Genomic DNA, 20,569 nt, shown 5'->3' with positions numbered 1-20,569 from the left:
ATCATTTTGCGTCAATTTTTATTTCAGTATGCTAACAAAGTTTTATTCGGACGATGGTTTAAAAATATTTATGAAAAAATAAGAATATTATATAATGTTTTGAAATAATAGGAATATTTTAAAATGAATAAAAAAATTAAGGGTATTTTTTATAATATAGCTTAAAATTATAAGACGTGAGCTCCGGTTGCACCCCTTGGAACGCAAAATGAGAGGGAGAGGGAGAGGGAGAGAGATTGGGTGGCACCTGGCGGGTTCAATATCGTGAATCCACTGATCACTGAAACTACGTCGTTTGGCGAGTGTGGAATACGCTCCAGTTAAACACGTCAGCCATGAAATGGCGGGGAACAACAAGAAACGTTCAGCGATTTAAATATATTTTTTTTCCCAACTCTCGAAGTGATCGTATGCTTTCAACTCTCTCTCTCTCTCTCTCTCCCCCGTTCCCCTCCCCTTTAAATCTGCCACTTCGTCACTCTTTTATGAGTTTTTGTTGATTCATTTTCATTTTCTCTGAAAATCTAGAGAGAGTAATAATCAGAAAGCACTAGAGAAACCAGAGAGAGAAAAGGCTGTGAAATGTGATGTTGCTGTTCTTGATGATTTTGCATTAGGAGGAGCTTCAAATTTCTGTCGCAAGAGGAATCAGTTACGATTTTATATAAAATTGAAGAAAAAAAGGTGATCGAAAAGGCCAAGAATTCTATAATATTTTCGACCTCCGAATGCACATGGCTTCCTAAGCTTGTCTTCTCTTTCTCTCGATTTTTTTTTTCTTTTTTGCTTCCTTCTCTCTCGTTTTTCCTTTTTCTCTCACATGCTTTCTTTCTCTTGCATTCAATCGCTTTCTCTTCTCTCTTGCGCGCGCAGTGGCTGGCTCTGGTTTTTCTATTGCCACCAAAAGCTTTTGATAAATATTGGTAAAGATTCCTCAGATCTACAGTTGAAGGTATTCACTGTTCTTGAGTTTTCATTTCCAGTGATTCGGAGGAAGGCTTTGCTGCGAATACGAGGTTAGCCTATTGTACTGTAATACGGTATTTTCTTTTCTGAGTGTGAAGTTTGATCCGTTTAGTCGTGCGTTCTGCAGTTTTATCCTCTTCGTTCGTAAATGTGGCTTTCATCTACGTTTTGACTTGCATTTTGCGAATTATTTTGGTTTCATTGTTCTAAATCTGATCGTGAATCAGAATTCGAGTTTGGAGTCATCTTTTCGCCTCTCTTCTCGGTCGTTTCATTTTCGGAGATTTTGTTATGAATTTTGAGGAGTTCCTTATCTAGCTTCGAATTTCCTTTCCAACTTGCAGTTGCAGTTCTGAGCATAATCAGCTTTTGCTGTGTATGAAATTTATCGAGGCTTGCATTTTTTTTATTTTTGACGGTAGATGTGCATCTTCCGCTTAGGAACTGAAAAATCTTTAATTCAGTTGGTTACGCTTGCACTTATGTCTGTTTCTGATTAAATTTGTTTTTGGAAAAATAGTTATACACGGCGTTTCAATCTGAAACGAGAAACGATATGCTTATGAATACTTCGATTGATGTTAAGTTTTTGGTCAATAGTGTTCTCCACAATGGTATGATATTGTTCACTTTGAGCATAAGTGCTCCTGGCTTTGCTTTGGGCTTCCCCAAAAGACCTCACCCCAATGGTGAGAGTATTCTTTGTTTATAAACTCATGATCATTCCCTAAATTAGCCGATGTGGGACTTTCATCATCCAACAAATAGATGCGGAACCATACAATGAATCAATTTATTCAACTTTTCTGGTTATGCAGGACACGCTCGGCAACTTCGACCGTCTACGACTGTCTTAAGGCTTTCTCCTACTCGTCTGTTAACACCTTCTTGTGCGCGTTGGATGGAACATGGTAGTGCTAAGATATACGACGTGTTACGGCCTCAAGGAATTTATTTGCATCAGCATCGATTCATTTACTTTCTGGTGTAAGTTGGAAGAAATTGTTGAGTAATTGTCATGGTCTGCGAGATGGAGACTGATGTTATTGAAGATATGGACATGGAAGCCCTTACTTCTATGTGGCCTGAGGATGTTGGACCAGATGTTAGAAAGCAGTTCAACGTAGAAAGGCCAGGAGCAGATCAAGATATGTTGGAAGAAGTTAACATAATAGAGGAACCTACAATAGTCGATTTCAAGAGACTTATAGAGTTAACTAACTATACTGAGAAAGGATCATCACAATTACAATACCTTGCAAAACAGTGGGAGTATAAACAAGCAAATGCTGTACGTCTCCTTAGAGAGGAACTTGACATCCTAAGCAAGCAGAGAAAAGAAGTCGAGCTCAAGAAATTGAAGATATTAGAGGAACATCTTTTTGAGGAAGAAAGATATGCTGGTGATAAACGTCCAATTTCTATTTTGGAAGAATCTTGTGATATATGGCAAGATATTCCAAGGAGGAAAACTGATTTCGTTGTTCAAAGTAAGAGAGTTGAAATTGACGCAGAGTATGGTACAGTGACATACTGGAAGCAGCGAGCCATAGATCTGGAAAAATTATTGGAAGCAAGTCTACAGCGAGAGCAAATACTTGCAGAGAAACTCCAGGAAAACGTAAAAAATATTGAAAAGCAGTCCTCGCCAGTTGAGGAGTTGTCACAGATTCTGAAAAGAGCCGACAATTTTTTGCATTTTGTTCTGCAGAATGCACCAATTGTTTTTGGCCATCAGGTACTATTTGAACTGTATAGTGTAAATCCTATGGGATTTCTGATACACCTGAGTTCGTCAGTTTGGACTTTAGTATTTAGCTATTTCAATCTTAGTGCTTTTATCAAATTCTCTTGAATAAACATATCCTTAGCTTAAGAGGTAAAATAACAAACAAGACAGCTCAACTGCTCAACTGCTCAACTTTACTGCGGATCCTAAATTGTATAAATAACTTTATTTTTACCAGTCTTTCTGGTTTTATTTAAATATAAAATCTCATTCTCATCACCGTTAGATCTTATGATACAAGAAATAGAAAAATAATGCAAAATGTATCGAAACTACTTGAAGTTGTAGATTCTTCTCATTTCTGCTCTACATAGAGAAGTCTTCTTTGCATGCTGCAATGATTCTTGCCTATGTGAACCATAAAAAATTGATGCAGTGAATACTTGCATTTCAGGACAAAGAGTTGCGCTACCGATTTATCTACAATCATTTTCCTAGTTTGGAAGAAGAGGTAACATTTTCTTTTACATACAAGATCTGAGAGTACCGTTTATCGCTTTGTACAGCATGCTGTTGTATAACTTAATTAAAATGAGATAATAACTCATTGGAGCAGGGCGGACTCTTCCTCTAGTTTTCATTTTTGCTCCTTATGTAATGTAAAGGGTATTCTTTTTCCCAGGATATTATAGGAAGAACTGACGTTGAAATTTTTAGTGGTGCTGGTGTTAAAGAATCACAAGATTTCAAGAAAGAAGTTCTGGAGAAAGGGTTGCCTGCAAAGAGGGAAATACAGTTTGATACAGAATTATTTGGGCTGAAGACCTTTTTGATATATGTTGAACCTGTCTTTAGCAAGGCTGGGGAGACGATTGGAATAAATTATATGGGAATGGACATAACTGATCAGGTAGTATAATAGCGTCAGTATATTTGCATCAAGTTCCTTTTCCTCCTTTACATGTGGTCATTCAGATTGTATATTTCAATTTTTTCTAATCAAAATCACATCTCTTTTCTGTCATCTTGAGCGATGCTTTTTTTTTTTTTTTTTCTTTTGCGAAAAGGTTAAAAAACGAGAAAAGATGGCAAAACTTCGTGAGGAGATAGCAGTACAAAAGGCCAAGGAATCAGAACTGAACAAAACAATTCATATTACGGGTTAGTTTCTTTTTTTGATCTTTCTGGTCGTTTAATTTTGCTCAGTTTAGTTTCTGGAGTTTTCAAACTCTCTTTGTTTCACATTCTTCCAGAGGAGACAATGCGAGCAAAGCAAATGCTAGCAACCATGTCCCACGAAATTAGATCCCCACTGTCTGGAGTGGTTAGTATGGCTGAGATCTTGTCCACCACAAAACTTGACCGAGAACAACGTCATCTATTGGAAGTTATGCTGTCTTCGGGAGACTTGGTGCTTCAACTTATAAACGATATCTTGGACCTGTCTAAAGTTGAATCAGGTCTGAATTTCTTTGTTTTGAACATCGTTATAATTTTAGCATTTAGGCTACATTCACGACTCACTTAAAGGATCTTTATCTTGTGGCATATTAATGAAACCCAATTTATCTAACCTGTTGAGCTATCTGATGGTTTTTCTTCCTTTTATTAGGAGTAATGAAGTTGGAAACTACCAAATTCCGTCCAAGGGAGGTTGTAAAACATGTTCTGCAGACTGCTGCTGCATCATTGCGAAAATTCTTAGTTCTGGAGGGACGTATAGCAGATGATGTTCCTATAGAGGTGAGGGTTATAGGTAAATATTAGAAGTTTTCAATCGATTAGGCTGGCGGCATCAGAGGACTGTTTTATGCCTGGAACATTGAGGCAGAAAGGGTGATGCCTAGAGATGTGCATTATTCTAAAAAAAATGTTTGTATGCCATTCACTCCCCTCCTTTCAGAAACCAGAGTTGTGTGGCTTTGTAGCTTATTCATATCGCTATCTCTACCTTTCTGTTGCATGATCGCTGTCTTTGAAGTGTAAATTCTCACCAAATTATGTTACTATTTCAGGTTATTGGAGATGTTCTTAGGATTCGGCAAATTCTCACCAACTTGATCAGGTACTGATTCGTAAAGGCTTGAACAATATCATATATCGACTGTTCATTGTATAAACTATACATGTATGTTGCACGAAGAATTTCCATTCAAATTATAAGTTGGTTGTGTTGGGGAATTTCATTTTGTAATACCTTCCTCCCTTATTGGTTGACTTGATAAAGGTTACCCCATTTTACAAAATTACCAACTTGAAGTTAGAATTGCCTAATTTGGGATACAACATACTCAGTTATCTGGAGGTAGTAAGTATGTATATTCATTTAGGCAATGAGAGACGCTATCTTTAAGAACCTAGTATGATTAAAGATGCAGACAAAAAAATTTAATGCTTCCATTTGCACATCATCATTTTATTTTCATCTAAATAAATAATTAAATGATGCAGCAACGCAATCAAGTTCACTCATCAAGGGAAGGTTGGAATTAACCTCTATGTGTTACCCTATCCACCCATGGGGAAAGGAGAAGAGTGCCATAAGAAATCAATGGCTGATAACTCAACAGTTTCGGTACATGGTTTGCAAGGAGGAACATGTCTTCCAGCCCCTCAGAATGGCTTGCGTGGCCAAAAACACGGTGACAGAAATCATTTGCATTGTGATGCACCAGGAACCCCAAACAAGAGTGAAACCATAATGAATGGAAATAGAGAAAGCAAATCTTGTTCTCCAGAAACGACGGTATGGATACGTTGTGATGTATATGACACGGGAATTGGAATACCAGGTATGCTTGGCTATTTATCTGATTATTGGAATATACTCTTGTTGCTCAATTTTAGGTAATAATATTCTCTTGATTTCGTTTGAAATGAACCAGAAAATGCATTACCAAGCCTTTTTAAGAGGTACATGCAAGCTAGTGCCGATCATGCTCGGAAGTATGGAGGGACTGGACTTGGACTAGCAATATGCAAACAACTGGTAAGCTGTTCATGTTAAATTTTGCTTTCAATATTGAGGTAGTATCTTGAAAGATGATTCTTTCCTGTGTTTGTACCATTTTGCTTAGATTCTCGCTAGACGAACAGTGAGGTTGGGATAATTCTTAAAAATTGTGTTTCGAAACATTTTAGGAAGAGACACTAATTAATTGCTTCAAAAAATCATGCTATTAATTTGACTAAAAGCACTTTTTTCTGCTCTAAAAGTTCCCAACTTTCAATAACTTCAAACTTCATCACTTGCTTTTGGAGCAGGTTGAATTGATGGGTGGTCATCTCACCGTTTCCAGCCGAGAGAACCATGGATCAACATTTACATTTGTATTGCCATACAAGGTTTCAACCAGCAGCAGCAACAGCAGCACTTCCGACGATTCCGATGAGCTCTCAGATGAAGAGTCCACAGATGAAGAAATGACTGAGGGTTTTTTCCAATTCCAACCCCACAGTTTCAGTTCGCTATCATCTTCTAATGGATCCACAAGGATGATCCCAAACTCAGTTCGATATCCCAGCTCGACCGATGGTGGTTCTTATCATATACCTTCAAACAACATCACTCCACAACCACAAGAGACTGCTCTTAGAGATGCCCGTTCTGGCAATGCCACATTAACCTCAAACGAATCACAGTATTCATTAAGTCAGATCAATTCAAATCTTGGTAAGGAGAGATCAACAAACCAACCTGACGCAAATGCTCGGTTCCAAAATGCGAACGTGAATTCCATTCAACGGTTGGAAACAAAGCAAGAAGATACATTGGAAAAGCCAAGTAGTAAACTCCAAAAAACAGATCAGGGTAAAGAGAGGTCCAATGCAAGTTCCCACTGTAGAACTACCAGTAGTGGTTCTGAAGTAACAATGGCATTGGAAGCCAAAATTCTTCTTGTTGAGGATAATAAGACCAATATTATGGTGGCTCAATCCATGATGAAGAAGTTTGGCCAAAAAATCGACGTTGTAACCAATGGAATTGAAGGTGTTCGTGCAGTTCAACGACGTTCTTACGATCTCATTCTCATGGTATGTTTTCTTCTGCAATTTATAACATTACATCTTGACTTCAGAAAATTCTGACTATATTTTAACTAATTTGAGTTATTTTTTGTAAATTCTAAAATTTAATGCTAGAAACATATATATATTAAATTTAAAAGGACGAGGTTTTGATTATTGCAGGATGTGTTCATGCCAGTTATGGATGGCCTTCAAGCTACAAGGTTAATTCGTTCTTTTGAGGAAACAGGCAGCTGGGAGGCGGCTGTAAATGCTGGAATCGAGCCAACTACTCCTTCTTGGACTCCCTCATCCCGTAAAAGAATGCCCATCATTGCTGTGAGTATTCTCACTTCCTATTTTTAAAAAATGGCTCATTCCCTTTTATCATCTTCTTTAGAAAAATAAAAATAAAAAGATTAAAAGATGATAATTACTAAAAGGATTTTTACTTATATACAAACTTTTAAAGAAATTTTACCCAAATCAAAGCTTTAATCTTTTTAGAAACTACATATATTTATATAGAATATACTTATTATTTTAATCTTGATTATAATAACATTGGTGAATAGAGAATCATAAAATTTTACCCAAGTAAAAGCTTTAATCTTTTCAAAAACTACATATATTTATATTTTCTTCTTTAGTTTACCACTTTTTTCAAACACTTCAAATCTTAAACAAACTTTGTAAGGAAAAAAAATAAACAAATTTACTTCACCTGATTTCTGTAAAAGCTAACTGTTTTTTAGAAAATCAATAATTGAAAAAATACGTCAATAAATAAGCATAGGTTCCATGAACAAAAATATTAAGAACACATTTAGACAGTAAATTGTGCATTTACCGAAAGAATTGAATGGTGGGTGGTATACTTGCAGATGACGGCGAATACATTGTCAGAAAGCGCGGATGAGTGTTATGAAAACGGTATGGACTCGTTCGTATCAAAGCCAATCACATTCCAAAAGTTGAAAGAATGTCTTGAGCAATATTTACCACAACGCCCCTTGTAAATGTATGCTTTGTTCGAGAAAGTTGAGGTAAATTCAGTTCATTAGGAAAGTTTTGTATCTTTCTTCCTTTTCCCACTTTTTTTTGGGTCAAGTAATGTAATCAGTGTAACATATCCTCTTACCCCTAGCCACCCGCTCAAATTGTAAATTGTACAGAAGTGTTAAGGATATTTAGTAATAAATTATAGTTTACCATATATATTATATTTGATATTTTATTATAAGGCAAATATCTAATATTTGCCTTATTATCATAGGTATCTTTCCATTTATTGTTATTTTCATTTATTACTATTTCCATATCCTTGTAATTCATTTGATTATAAATAAGATAACTTTCACACCATTTAGGTGTGGTGGATTAATCAAACATTCACATGGTATCAGAGCCCTCTCGGTTTAACAACTCCGATCCTTTCTTTTCAATGGCTTTTGAATTCTCTAATCTTCTTCTCCACCACCCCTGCTGGTTTTGACGCCACAGGGGCAGTCTTCATGGCTGCCGTAGTCGGAGTCGATTGATTACTCTTCGGCTCCACCCTATTGACCTCCAAATCACCTTTCGTCATACTCTGTACATACAACCTTACCTTTTCCAACCCAATCGGTTTTCCCCTTGGCCAATATAGTCTCTCTCATTTTCTTCCCAATCAACCTTCATCCTTCACATAAACTCTAACCTAAACCTATCAACCTTTTGCAGAGATTTACCTTCGGAATCTGGGTGCCGCACTGGCCTATTCGCCAACCAAGTTGCCGCCGCCCTTCCTGCCAAAATTGGCTTCTTCGCCCGATGAGGCGACTCTTCCGACTGCCCTTCTCGCCAAAATTGGCTCCTTCGCCTAATGTGGCGACTCTTCCGGCTTCAACATTGTCTTTGTCCATACAAATCATTGAAAGCACGTCCTTTTATTTACATGCTTTCACAACATTGTCTTGAGCAATATTTACCACAACGCCCCTTGTAAATGTATGCTTTGTTCGAGAAAGTTGAGGTAAATTCAGTTCATTAGGAAAGTTTTGTATCTTTCTTCCTTTTCCCACTTTTTTTTGGGTCAAGTAATGTAATCAGTGTAACATATCCTCTTACCCCTAGCCACCCGCTCAAATTGTAAATTGTACAGAAGAAAGCTGTCGTTCTTTCCCAGAGAAAATTTGTGATAAAGTTTTCACACTTTGCTTTCGTGAGAATTAACAAATCTCTACTTAGTTTTGGGACAGTTTTCTTCTTATTCTAACAAAACATAAGGCTTGTCTATAATTACACTTTTTCGCTAACAAGTAATAAATTCTATAAATCCAAATTAATATCATAAAAGCCTTTTTGTTCCCCTAATTTTGGGTGGGTGTTCTAGCTACAACTCCATGGACTTGTCTTAGGATCTAAATTTCAATAGCAATGTCGTTTTCATTACTTCTCAACTAAAGAAGAACTAAAACATTTTTTAAAATAATAATAAAAAAAAAAAAAAAATATATATATATATATATATATATATATATATATATATATATATATATATATATTATATTATATGTACAACTATTATAAATTGTGGGGAGGAAAAAAACAGTTCGATGTACTTCTGATATTTAAAAACCAAAAAAGGTCCATGAAGGAGCACGATTGTTTAAAAAAAAAACTAATACATAAGATATTTAAACAGAAACATATAAATATTGAAAGCATGTTCATACAAATCATTGACCCAACATTTTTTTAAAATTTCAATAAATTACGCAGACCTCATAAACAATCAAGTGACGTTAAATTCAAATAATCTTGTCTTTAGTTTCTTTATAATTCAAAAAGGAAAAAAATAAAGAAGTTTGACTATTATTATATTCTATAAAAATTTAAATATATATTTAAAAAATCAAAGTTCAACCTCCTGAGAAACAGTTTAAGAAAGAAAAAAAAAGTAAAATAAAAGGAATTGCAAGTCATAAATAATCTAGAAGATATTATTTTTAACAAAATCATAATGAGAACAAGAAAGGGGAAAAAGTAAACGCTTAAAATTTGTGTAAATGATTTTTACAAACCAAAAAAAAAAAATTATAAAATGCGTGTTTCGAATGGTAGGGAAAAAAAAAAAAAAAAAAAAAAAAACTTTATTGTTTTCAATTTTTGAAATTCATGTGTATTTCTACAATTCCTATATTATGGTTTTCACTTTTTTCCGAAAAAGATTGAATTCTTATTGAACTTCCAAAAATAAAACAAGTTTATAAGAATCAATTTTGGTAGATTTCAAAACTTGGTTAGGTTTTTTCAAGATATTGAAGAAACTGGACAACAAACAAAGGAACTCATAATAATGACCCGCCATCAGACCTTGGACCTAATCAAATAGAAAATTTAGCTATCTTCCTAGAAGATGACAGAGCATAGAGCATAAATTGTAATAGCGGGATCAATAAAGACGGCAAAAACATACAAGGAGAGTAAGAAAACCTGTAGGCCAAGGCTTCAACATCCGTTTGGACGAGTAGACTCCCAACAGAGATTAACCACATTGCCTAAAAGTATAGCTTCCTTGCATTGTTAGTTTACAACCAGGTATGATAGAATTAGATACATAATGGATACAATATAACTACAGACATGATTAACTACAAGGAGTCGCAGAACAATTGAAAATCAAATAAATGACAGAAGTAGAAACTCAATTGATCCATGTGTGGAAATGGCAATTCAATGAACAGACATCGCGTATTGGATGTTAGTAAACGGTCATTTTACATCTAAAACATGCTTCGTTACCTTTCTGAAACAGGAGACATCTGATAAGCATAGGGATTGTATTAAGATAGCAGCATTTCTTAATCATAAAAATGGTAAGGCAGTACATCAGAAATATCTTGCAAAAAATGGGCAGCCAAACTCCAGTATTTTCATGACAGTAGAACAGTAAGACCGAAACAAGCACACAAACTACATCTGAACTATTTTTTACTGAAAACAAAAACGTCTATACCTCAAATTCAATTGTCTGTGGAAAGGACACATTCAGCTCAAGGTGTGCTAGTAGATAACCTTTACTTTCCTTCGACACTATTTCTTACACAAAGTTCGAAATCAAAGCTAATCAGTTTTCGGTTGGAAGATTATAATTTGAACCAGAGTAGCATCTGCAGAATAAGGAACCATGGTCTTGAATATTGCAATTCAATTAAAAAGCCATAGCAAGTGCAAATAATCATAACTTGCAGAAGATATATCTTATATGCGTTCAAGGAAAACAAGTCAAGGCAGTGATAAGGAATTTTGGTTCAGCTTGAAAACTCATGAAATGTCTCGGCACAGTTCACTATCGAGAACAAAAAGATGGAGCGGAAAAAAAATTACGCCGAATTCCTTAAGAATTTTTTAGACTAGATCTTTTAGTTGAGTTTCAATTCACCTTAACAGAAATAGCATCCTATCAATGAAAATAGACAAGTTCTTCAAACTGTACGGGAAAACCACCTCGGCATGCAATGTATCGCTTAATCTGGAAACTAAACGGTAAGCATAACTCGTTTATCAGCGGAGAACGACGCCAATTATGAAATAATCATCGTCTTGAATCAGCTATCAGAGTCAGTCGCGAGAAATCCTTTAATAGAGATCTTATTTAATTATCAAAAAAGTTAGATTAGATGATTGTTTTCTTCTTCATCCGGTTCTAATATAAAAGCTGACTTACCATTAGAACGCGCGATACGTAAAATATTAGCAGGTACGAGCACCAGACCGCATTTCATTGTATCGAAAACATATAGAAATTCGAACACGCTAAGAATACCGCCATTGAAATTTCTGTCGAGAACCTATCACACAGCAAAAGCTACGAGCCTGATCCTGATCCTGAAAAAATCCAAACACGGACGCGAAACGCCATAATTAGACAGGAAATTAGATGCACACTCAACATTTTACGATCGCCTCTCGGAAGATGACGAAAGCAAACACATATATTCTACGATATTATATATGTACTGCAGATAACTACTGAAAAACTGAAAAGACTATGATACGCGATTAATCTGTCGCCGATCAACAGATATATTCTACGATTTTGTATGTAAAATGCAGAGCACTGATAAAATAAAAAGCATACGAACAGCGATTAATCTGTCGCCAAGCGAAAATGAAACGAGGTAAACGATTCCGAATGAAGAAAAATACCTAAGATCGAAGGTCCGCGCGCTGTCTATGATCCGTTTATCGTCAAATGATCTTCCAGTTCCATCAAATCATCAGGAAGAAAAATCGCAAATGAGAGTGCAGATTAGGGCGCGAGAAAAGGCGCGAAAAAGGGAAGTCCGAAGCGGATCGCGTTCTCTTTTTTCTCTCTCGTCTCTGTTTGGATCTAAACAAACTCAACAATGTTTGAGACCCGCGTTTTTATAGTAACACCAGGATAAAGACGACAATTTTTTATGGATGATTTGGCAAAAAGAAAAACAATTAAATTGCAATTTAGTCCACAATTTTAAATTTATATCTATTTATTTAAACTCAAAAATAAAATATTTAATGGCTAAAATTTTAGTTTTCAAAAAAAAAAATTATAAATTAAAATTTAGGATCTCATTGGATAAAAATATCAACCATTATTTTTATAAATGAAAAATAAGCCTTTTTCACTTTAAACTAATTCTATTTAATTTAAATTTTTTATTAATATTTAAGAAGATAATACACATTATGTTTTATATTTTATAAATATTGATAATAATAATAATAATAAAAGCACCCCGTGTAAGGAAACCGACCCGATTAGTTATGGGCTTGGGCCCAATTTATCGGTTTGAAATGAAAGTTGGGCCTGCCAGTTGAGAAGAGCTCGAGCTTCAGTAATTATTGAGAATAAAGATATTTAAAATTAGAAATTTAAATAAATAATAATAATCATTTTAATTTTGAAATTTGAAAGTGTAGTTTAAAAAATTTAAGCACAAATAAAAAATAAATTAAAAATTAATTATGATAAACGATGCTTCCATTGCAGGGGAGATGTGTGGAATCCATCCATTAAAATTATATGTAATTAAATAAAATATATAAATACATAGTGCAGCGTAACGTCATCCCAATAATCCATTGTTGATTATATTTATTTATATATAATATTTAAGAACATTGTGGATTAGATATGATATTATTCTCTTCTGAAAATGCTGCAATTCTATTATGTAGCTTAGTGCTCTTGGGTTGAAATTAGATGTTCTCAAAATTATAATACAAGGTTGTCTCGTTACAAATGTATCATTTTATATTATTTATTTATATCCCTATTAAACTATAATTTACGGTCATTTGTGGCAATTTCATGGTTATATATCTATTATATATTTTAATATTTCACTAATTCAATAGTCAATATTAACAATTTTTTAGCAGGTAAATTGTATTATTTGCCGAACCAATATAGATTTAATAATTTATTATTATTTTTAAACTATGGGTATAATAGAAATACCTGTATCTTAGAAATGTTCATTTAATCGGTAGAATCAGGGATAAAGATTATATTTTTATTCTTCGTCTCCGTTCTTGGTCATAAATGCTTTTTGTGATGTCCACATTTGTTGTGAGGTGAACAAAACATCATTTTATAAGTGTGTGGAAATTTTTCCCTGGCAAACGCGTTTTAAAGACTTTGAGAGAAAGCCCGAAAATAAAAATCCAAAGAGGACAATATCTGCTAGCGGTGGACTTGAACCGTTATAAATGGTATCAGAACCAGACACCGAACGATGTGCTAGCCTTCTCGAGGAAGGGAGTTGGGGGTGGATTTGATGGGGTTCCAAAGGAACGAGGGCCAACGTGGGCCGTTACACTTTTTAATTATGGATAATGCGACAATAGGACATCCATCTTTTTTTGACCCGACAACCGTTCCTCATATTTGATAAATGGAAATTTAGGGGGTAATTAAGGAAAAGGCATCAATGTCCACTGGGTTTAGTTTTGATAACCTATTTGTGCACAACAAAATATTAAGTGAACAAATCTGTAAAACATATAAATATCTATTTACTATTGTATCAATCTAAGTGAGATTATCAACAAGATTTAGATCAATATAACATACTTATTAAATGTCATCATGTGATAACAAATATGTACTTGAAAAGGTAAACACTTTATATTATTTAATTAGATATTCTTTGATACATTAATTAGTGCACAATATTAGCCATTAATGGGGCACAAAGCTTTTTAAAATATATTTTTATCGTTGATGGTAAATTAAATTATTAAAATTTACGATTTTGGCATATTTACAATATAAAAAAAATACAGCTCAAAAATATTTTAATTGCAAAAAAGATATTAAATATATTTTGATTCTGGGCCCACACGATGGCTGTTTGCCTCTTCACCCAACAATTGAGCCCTTTTAAAAAAATATTAGAAGGGCCAGAATTCCATTTTTTTTTTTTTTTTTTTAATTTTATTAAAAAAAAAACAAATATATAATATTTATCTATTTTTTCTAAGCTGCTTCCCAGCATAAACGGATATTTTTCATATCCATTCACTATATTATATTTTTATATTCCAATATCATTTAATAAAATTAAGGTGTCGAAAATGCCCCGTAGATCTTCTCTTTTTGTTTCTTTAGATTTGGTTATATTTAAAATTAAATGGAAAATACTCTCCACTGTTATCAGTTTGAAAATAATTATTGCTAAGAATATTTTTTTAAAAATAAATAAATTAGTGTTTCACAAATTTTATATTTAAGGTTGAAGAAATTTTAAAATTATATTTGTTACAAAATGGAGGAAAAAAAAGGGTAATTGAGTAAATTCTCAAAACCAAATGCAAAACAGCTGGATCCGACTAATCGCCACCATATTGTAGTTTTCAGGTGAATTCCAATACGACCCGACCCGACCCGGTCGATGCATATGACCCACCTCGATTCCTTCTTGATTTTGATAGGTCTATCCCCATCATTACTTAATATATTTATAGACCTTATCCGAATAAAAACATACTTAAATTAAATTAAATATAAAAGTACAAATATTTTTATTTTAATAATAATAATAAATAAATAAACTTTTTTTTGTATAATTTCTACGCTTAGATGCATATTCCCTTGTTCTTAAAATGTACTATGGAAATTAAAGAATTTTCTTATTTTGAATATTTCGATTTTGTCAGCATAATTAAACTAAAGAATTATTTTAGTTGTAAATTTCAACTTAATTTTCGCTTTTTTTTAAAAAGAAATGCAAAGAAATTATACAAAAATAAACATAAATTAAAAAAAAAAATGTCAAATTTATGTACTTTACCTTTATTTTAATTTTTTTATAATTATTGTATCTTTTTTTTCGGTTAATGCAACTTGGAGGGAAATCATTGTTCCCCGAACTTGATGCAAAATATTCTCATATTAAACAATAATAATAATAATAATATAATACTTCATTGTCAAAGCTAAAATGAAATGTAAATTACATGAACATTTAGGTCAACAAAATGGGCCCACAGCGAAATTTCGATCCCCATTCTCCTGGGCCCACCTTGGGCCCACCAACATAGCGTCACGTATTGCCATTTCAAAAAGTGAAATTGTGGCGGGTGAATTATAAAAAAATTAAATTAAATTAATAAAAATATGAATATATTGTGTGAAAAAGCTATAATAGTTAATTATTATTAAAAGATGAGTATATTTTTATTTATTTATTATATACATGCCAAAGAGACAGTTATATTATAGTAGCTTGTTAAAGATTTTTTTTTTCAAAACATTAATTTTAAAAACTATGGGCTAGATTTCAAAAAAGAAAAAGGATGATATTATTGAAAATATATAAAGAAAATGATAGTGTAAATAATATTAGGACCAATAGGCTATAATTTGAATATTTACATCGTAAAAAGAGTGACAAACGTGACCCATAAGAAAAGGCAACGCATGAGAAAGAAATGAGGCGAAAAAAAGCGCCTTATTCCTTCATCCCTATCCATCTCGTCTTTTTCCTCCTATAAATACAATCTTCACGCTCTTTCCTCTCCATGACCTACAAATTTCGTTTTTTCTTTCGATTTTTGTTATTTCTTGGCCGATCGAATTCAGAACAGAGCTTGACGAAGAAGTTACAGAGCAGAAGAGAAATTCAGTACAATGGAAAGCATCTCTCCGTCGTCCGCTCAATTCTCTTTGCCGTCGCCTGGTGAGAACATTGCGGAGCGAGTGCAGTGGCACTCGCCGTTGCCGTATTTATTCGGCGGCCTTGCAGCGATGCTGAGCCTGATCGCCTTTGCGCTTGTCATTTTGGCATGTTCTTACTGGAACCTCTCCCGGCAGGACAGAGACAGCGGCGATTTGGAGTCCGGCGGTGGCAACGATGCCAAAATCGACTCGGAGACGTCACTGGAGAAGGTTAACTACGACGAGAAAGTTCTGGTTATAATGGCCGGACATCAGAACCCGACGTTCCTAGCAACGCCTGTGTGCGTTAAAGTTTCGTCCTCTGAAGTTGAAGCCGCCGCTAACAGTAAATCTGAAGAGAAAGAGACGGCGGAAAATTCGGAGAAATCGAACAAAGATTGCGATCGAGAAGCAAATACAGCCGTTCAGGTATTCGTCGATGAACAAAACGAGTAAGTTCTAAATAAATTGAACTGAATTGATTTCACTGTCTCGATCGAGAAATTTTGCCGCCAATTTTCTAGGGCTCGATTCTAGCTCTGTTTTTCGGCTCCTTCGTTCGAGAAATTTGTAAATTACAGTGAAAATCATAATCCGATATAGAGTTGTTAAATCTCCTCCCCTCTTGTTTGAGATTGAAATCACATTCTCAACTCGCCATTGAAATCTCCTCCACTCTGATAATAAAAAATTAATCAGTACAGTACGAAGCAGAGCTTTAAGAACCGATCATTTTTAAAAAAATATATAAAAATCCTCCATCTGATCAATATAAAATCAATTCAAGAAAAGTGATGTTGGAAAATTGATCAAAAGAAACATAAACAAATGGCCATTAAGGCAAATAATTGTAACTTAATCAAATTCACTTCGAACAGTGATATATTTATTTAAAAAATAAATAAATTGCTGGGTATCGTTTTGGGGGAAAACTGATGATAGGAACAAGAATAAAGCGTTAGGAAATGAAATGACACTAGCGAGGGAGAGAGATATTCTGGAAAAAAAAACGTGTCCATTTCCCCACCTCTAGTTCCTGTAGTAATGATTAAATCCATAAAAACATCCCTAAAACTTTGTAATTAATCTATTTAAGAAAATGTTCAAATTAATTAATTTTTATTTATTAAATTAGGCTCATAAAAATTTGAGTTTCTTTGGGTTGGGAGAAAAGGAGGAATGAAGAGGGAAGCGCATGGGAAAATGGAAGATTCTTGGAACGCAAGGAAGAGCCAAAAAGGATAAGGCGATTAGGGAGGCGTATTGTCGTGGTTGGAAAACGAGCTGTACTGCACTCCTCACCACTGTGCTACAATCAACACCGCCGTGCACGGTAACGGGAGCGCCTGCTTTTCTAGAAAAAGAAGAACTAAATTAAATTACATTTTTATCAACTTATATCAACAATTTAATGTGGGTTTGTATTTAGTACCAAATTAATAAAACAATTTTGCTTTTATTTTATTATTTTTTTTGGTCTCTTGTGAATGTTCAAGCGATCAACAAAATCTGACTAACTCGAACTATTCAACTAAAACTATAAAGGTAGAGTTGTATTAGATTTTTTTTTTTTTTTTTTCGATTTGGATTGAATCGATATTTTGAACTACTGAAAAAATTCGAGTCGATTCACGGATTGAACCCGATAACAACCCAGCCATAAAATAGAGTTGTTGAGTTGTGAACTCGGTTCAAATTATTCCAGTCGCCAATTCAACCCATCTGAAATTTATTGACTATGTGGCGGAAATTTCTCAAATTCTATTTCTACCCCTAAATATTTTAGGAAAGCTACATTTTTTACCGTTTTTATGATATTAAAAATTATTAAAATTTACACAAAATTATTGATAATTTCAACCATCTTTCATAAATCCCAAAAAAAAGTTTATTCAAATTTAAATTAACTAAAAAGTAAAAATAAAAATATTTATTCAAATATAAATTAAATTATATTTCTCAAGTATTTATTATTATCGCTGAAAATTCTGTTTTCAGCCTTTGAAGTGAGAGGATTCATTAAATAAATTCTTACATCACAAACGTGTAAATGCATACGTCAACAAATAACTGAAATTGTAAATTTGTAATAAATATATTTTCGCTTTTTGAAAAACGTGATGAGATATTTGTCAGCGAAGATTAAATAAATTAGTTAATAATAAAAACAAATTACGCTTCCAATTTTAAAATTGAAATTTTGAAATAAATAAAAAAATTTGAATTCAAAATCAGTTTATAAAATAGTATCAAACAAATTTAAGTTTTAAAATATAAAAGTTTACTATATTTCATCGATTAAATTATTCACGTAATTGATTTGCAATTATTTTTTATATATTTAAATTATTTTTTTTTCTTTCCACAAAAAAAAAACATTCATGCAAAAATTGAAAATTTGTAAATAAATATTATTCAATTAAATAAAAAAAAAATCAAATAAATTCTACAATCTTTTGAAAAAGTAATTTGAAAAGGAATAATAATAATAATAAATAAATAAATAAATAAAGCTTTGCCCAATTCACATTTGGGTTCTGTTTATACAGCTGGATTTCTGAGGCCCATAATGGGAAGGAACTGCAACAAACAAAGGCATTGCTTGATGCGCGCAAATTCCATCCTCGGAAAGGTCCAGTTTTTTTTTTTTTTTTTTTTTTTAATAATTTTAATTAATAACACCTAATTTATTATCTGAGTTATTTAACCAAATTCATGTGAATTAAGAATTTAACCCAATGGTTATAAAATTTGAGGTGGATTTATATTTGATTTATTGATTTATACCACTTTTGTTTGTGTCATGGTTGAGCGGGATCAAGATCTTGACAGGATCATAATAAGTTTTAAGAGAAACTTTCGTCGTTTTCATTTGCTAATCGAGCATGACTCACAACAGAATCCCAAGTTTTTGGGTTATGGCTCGAGACTTTACTCAATAATCTTTAAATTTGTTTTTGACTCACTACAGTCTGTCGCCTCTAATATTTCTTATGCCTCAGTATGAGTATAATGTACACTCTTTTTTATATGTTAGATGATGTACCGTCCTCCTTAAATTTAACATGACAATTGTCTGTTTTGACCCTTATATGGTCAAATGGGTATCATTCACTTGCCGTCTCCTTGTCTATCTACACATGTGGGTCACAACCTATTTTCTTCTCTAAATAGTTTGGGACGCTCTCTCACACTTAAACTAGTTATCGTCTTCAATGACATCACTAATTTCTAACATTTTAATTTATATAATTATTTTATTTTATGGCTTATCAATTGAATGGCTTTTAGAGTGAAATATAATCAACTTTTCTAAAGTATGACATTTGATTAAATATTAAATATAGAAATTTAAATTAAAGCATGTATTAAAAAATACAAAACTTAAAATAAAAAAACAAATATTCCTATTGAGTCTCTTGCTTCTATTTGATTTTATTTCCACCGAAAGATTCCATATTTTCTTTTTTATTTAAAAAATTAAAAATAGCATTATTTATATATTTATTTTGCTTAAAGAGCACGACAGCCGAAGCAGTGGTTAAATGACTTTATTTTATTTTATTTTATTTTATTTTATTTTACCCGATTAAATAATTTGCCTTGGCGAGCACGTTGAAGAAAAAACAAATCCCTCATCTACCCAATCAATATAGCAAAATATAGTTTTTTTTAATAAATAAATAAATAAAATATTAATTTTCTCAGATTTAAAAGCCAAAGAGCTTCTTCCATTGGCCTCAAGCCATTCTCAACCATCTTGGCTCTCCATATTTGATGAGAAGGCGTCCTATGAATACTTCTTTTTCTTTCTTCTTTTCTTTTATTTTTATTTTTGAAAAATTTATAGAGTAAGAAGTGGAGGACGATGATGAAAAAAATGCTTTTGGTTCGCTCGTCGTGCGTAAGGGCAAATATGCCTTGCCGAGACTGCATTTCTCTATTCTTGAGTCCTCTATCCGTTCTATTTTATTTATTTATTTATTTATTTTTAGCAAAATTGAAATGAAATTGAATTTTGTTTGATATGTGAAAAAAATCTGAGCTAAAAACTTTTACAGTTTAAAAATATTATATATATATATATATATATATATATATATATATTTATTGTAGGTTTTTAAATTTTAACTTCTTTTAAGTTACTTATTATATTGGAAAAAACTATTTCTTATATTTTAAAGATCTTTTTAGAAAAGCTAAAAGCAATTTTTTCAAAATAATTGACTTTGAAGATCGTTTTTAATATTATTTGATTAATTTGTGTTTCTTTTCTCAAATGATTTTTTTTTTTTTAATTAGTATTTAGGTTTTCTTTATCATAAATCGAGTAAAGCATCATTATCGATATGTTACGTATTAAAATATAATAGTTCTTATGTTTCCATCCCATCCATCTTCTTCAAATAATCAATCTAATTTCATATATGCATACAACAGAATAACCAAATGCACATCAAATCCCAGAAGTTTTAGTTTTAGATAATAATAATAATGTCTAAATTTAAGTTATAAATAATATTTTTATAATTTACATTTTAATATTTTTAGCAACAAAAAGATTTAATTTAATCCTTGTCTTTGAAATTTTAGCCACACTTTTCTTTATTTATATCGGATGATTCAAAAAAAAAAAAAAAAAAAAAAAAAAAAAAAAAAAAAAAAAAAAAAAAAAA

General features: G+C 32.6%; 2 protein-coding genes and 1 long non-coding RNA gene across 5 annotated transcripts; 2 read left to right on the top strand and 1 right to left on the bottom strand.

Annotated features, from left to right (window-relative positions):
* Positions 1–428: 428 nt before the first annotated feature.
* On the top strand, positions 429–7,852 carry LOC111481281 (histidine kinase 5-like). Its single transcript, XM_023126700.1, has 13 exons — positions 429–1,016; positions 1,785–2,704; positions 3,150–3,206; positions 3,378–3,605; positions 3,763–3,856; positions 3,949–4,155; positions 4,308–4,438; positions 4,711–4,760; positions 5,147–5,487; positions 5,581–5,684; positions 5,960–6,730; positions 6,887–7,042; positions 7,588–7,852. The coding sequence occupies exons 2-13, from the start codon at positions 1,985–1,987 to the stop codon at positions 7,720–7,722; spliced, it is 2,994 nt and encodes a 997-aa protein (XP_022982468.1). The 5' UTR covers positions 429–1,016; positions 1,785–1,984; the 3' UTR covers positions 7,723–7,852.
* A 2,399-nt stretch (positions 7,853–10,251) lies between these two features.
* LOC111480877 lies at positions 10,252–12,080 on the bottom strand. 3 transcript variants are annotated; one of them, XR_002717943.1, is made up of 4 exons: positions 11,897–12,080; positions 11,130–11,575; positions 10,704–10,857; positions 10,252–10,509 (listed from the first exon to the last, which is right to left on the bottom strand). It is a non-coding gene; the product is annotated as an uncharacterized LOC111480877 (long non-coding RNA). The 3 variants fall into 3 exon arrangements; XR_002717941.1 differs by having other exon boundaries at positions 10,509–10,857; XR_002717942.1 differs by having other exon boundaries at positions 10,509–10,857; positions 11,415–11,575.
* Positions 12,081–15,737: 3,657 nt separating this feature from the next.
* Positions 15,738–16,559, top strand: LOC111480833 (protein GLUTAMINE DUMPER 5-like). Its single transcript, XM_023126023.1, has one exon. It carries the CDS (start codon positions 15,867–15,869, stop codon positions 16,347–16,349), a length of 483 nt encoding a protein of 160 aa, XP_022981791.1. The 5' UTR covers positions 15,738–15,866; the 3' UTR covers positions 16,350–16,559.
* Positions 16,560–20,569: the final 4,010 nt, after the last annotated feature.

Source organism: Cucurbita maxima, unplaced genomic scaffold (genome assembly GCF_002738345.1).
Source record: "Cucurbita maxima cultivar Rimu unplaced genomic scaffold, Cmax_1.0 Cma_Scf00006, whole genome shotgun sequence".
Lineage (NCBI taxonomy): Eukaryota > Viridiplantae > Streptophyta > Magnoliopsida > Cucurbitales > Cucurbitaceae > Cucurbita > Cucurbita maxima.
The sequence above is the reverse complement of the archived record's forward strand: the minus strand, read 5'-3'. Positions and strand labels throughout refer to the sequence as shown.

Coding starts and splice junctions, on each gene's coding strand:
- LOC111481281 (XM_023126700.1), top strand. CDS start 1,985: ATGGTCTGCGAGATGGAGACTGATGTTATTGAAGATATGGACATGGAA. Junction 2,705..3,149: donor CAATTGTTTTTGGCCATCAG/GTACTATTTGAA, acceptor CTTGCATTTCAG/GACAAAGAGTTGCGCTACCG. Junction 5,685..5,959: donor TAGCAATATGCAAACAACTG/GTAAGCTGTTCA, acceptor CTTTTGGAGCAG/GTTGAATTGATGGGTGGTCA.
- LOC111480833 (XM_023126023.1), top strand. CDS start 15,867: ATGGAAAGCATCTCTCCGTCGTCCGCTCAATTCTCTTTGCCGTCGCCT.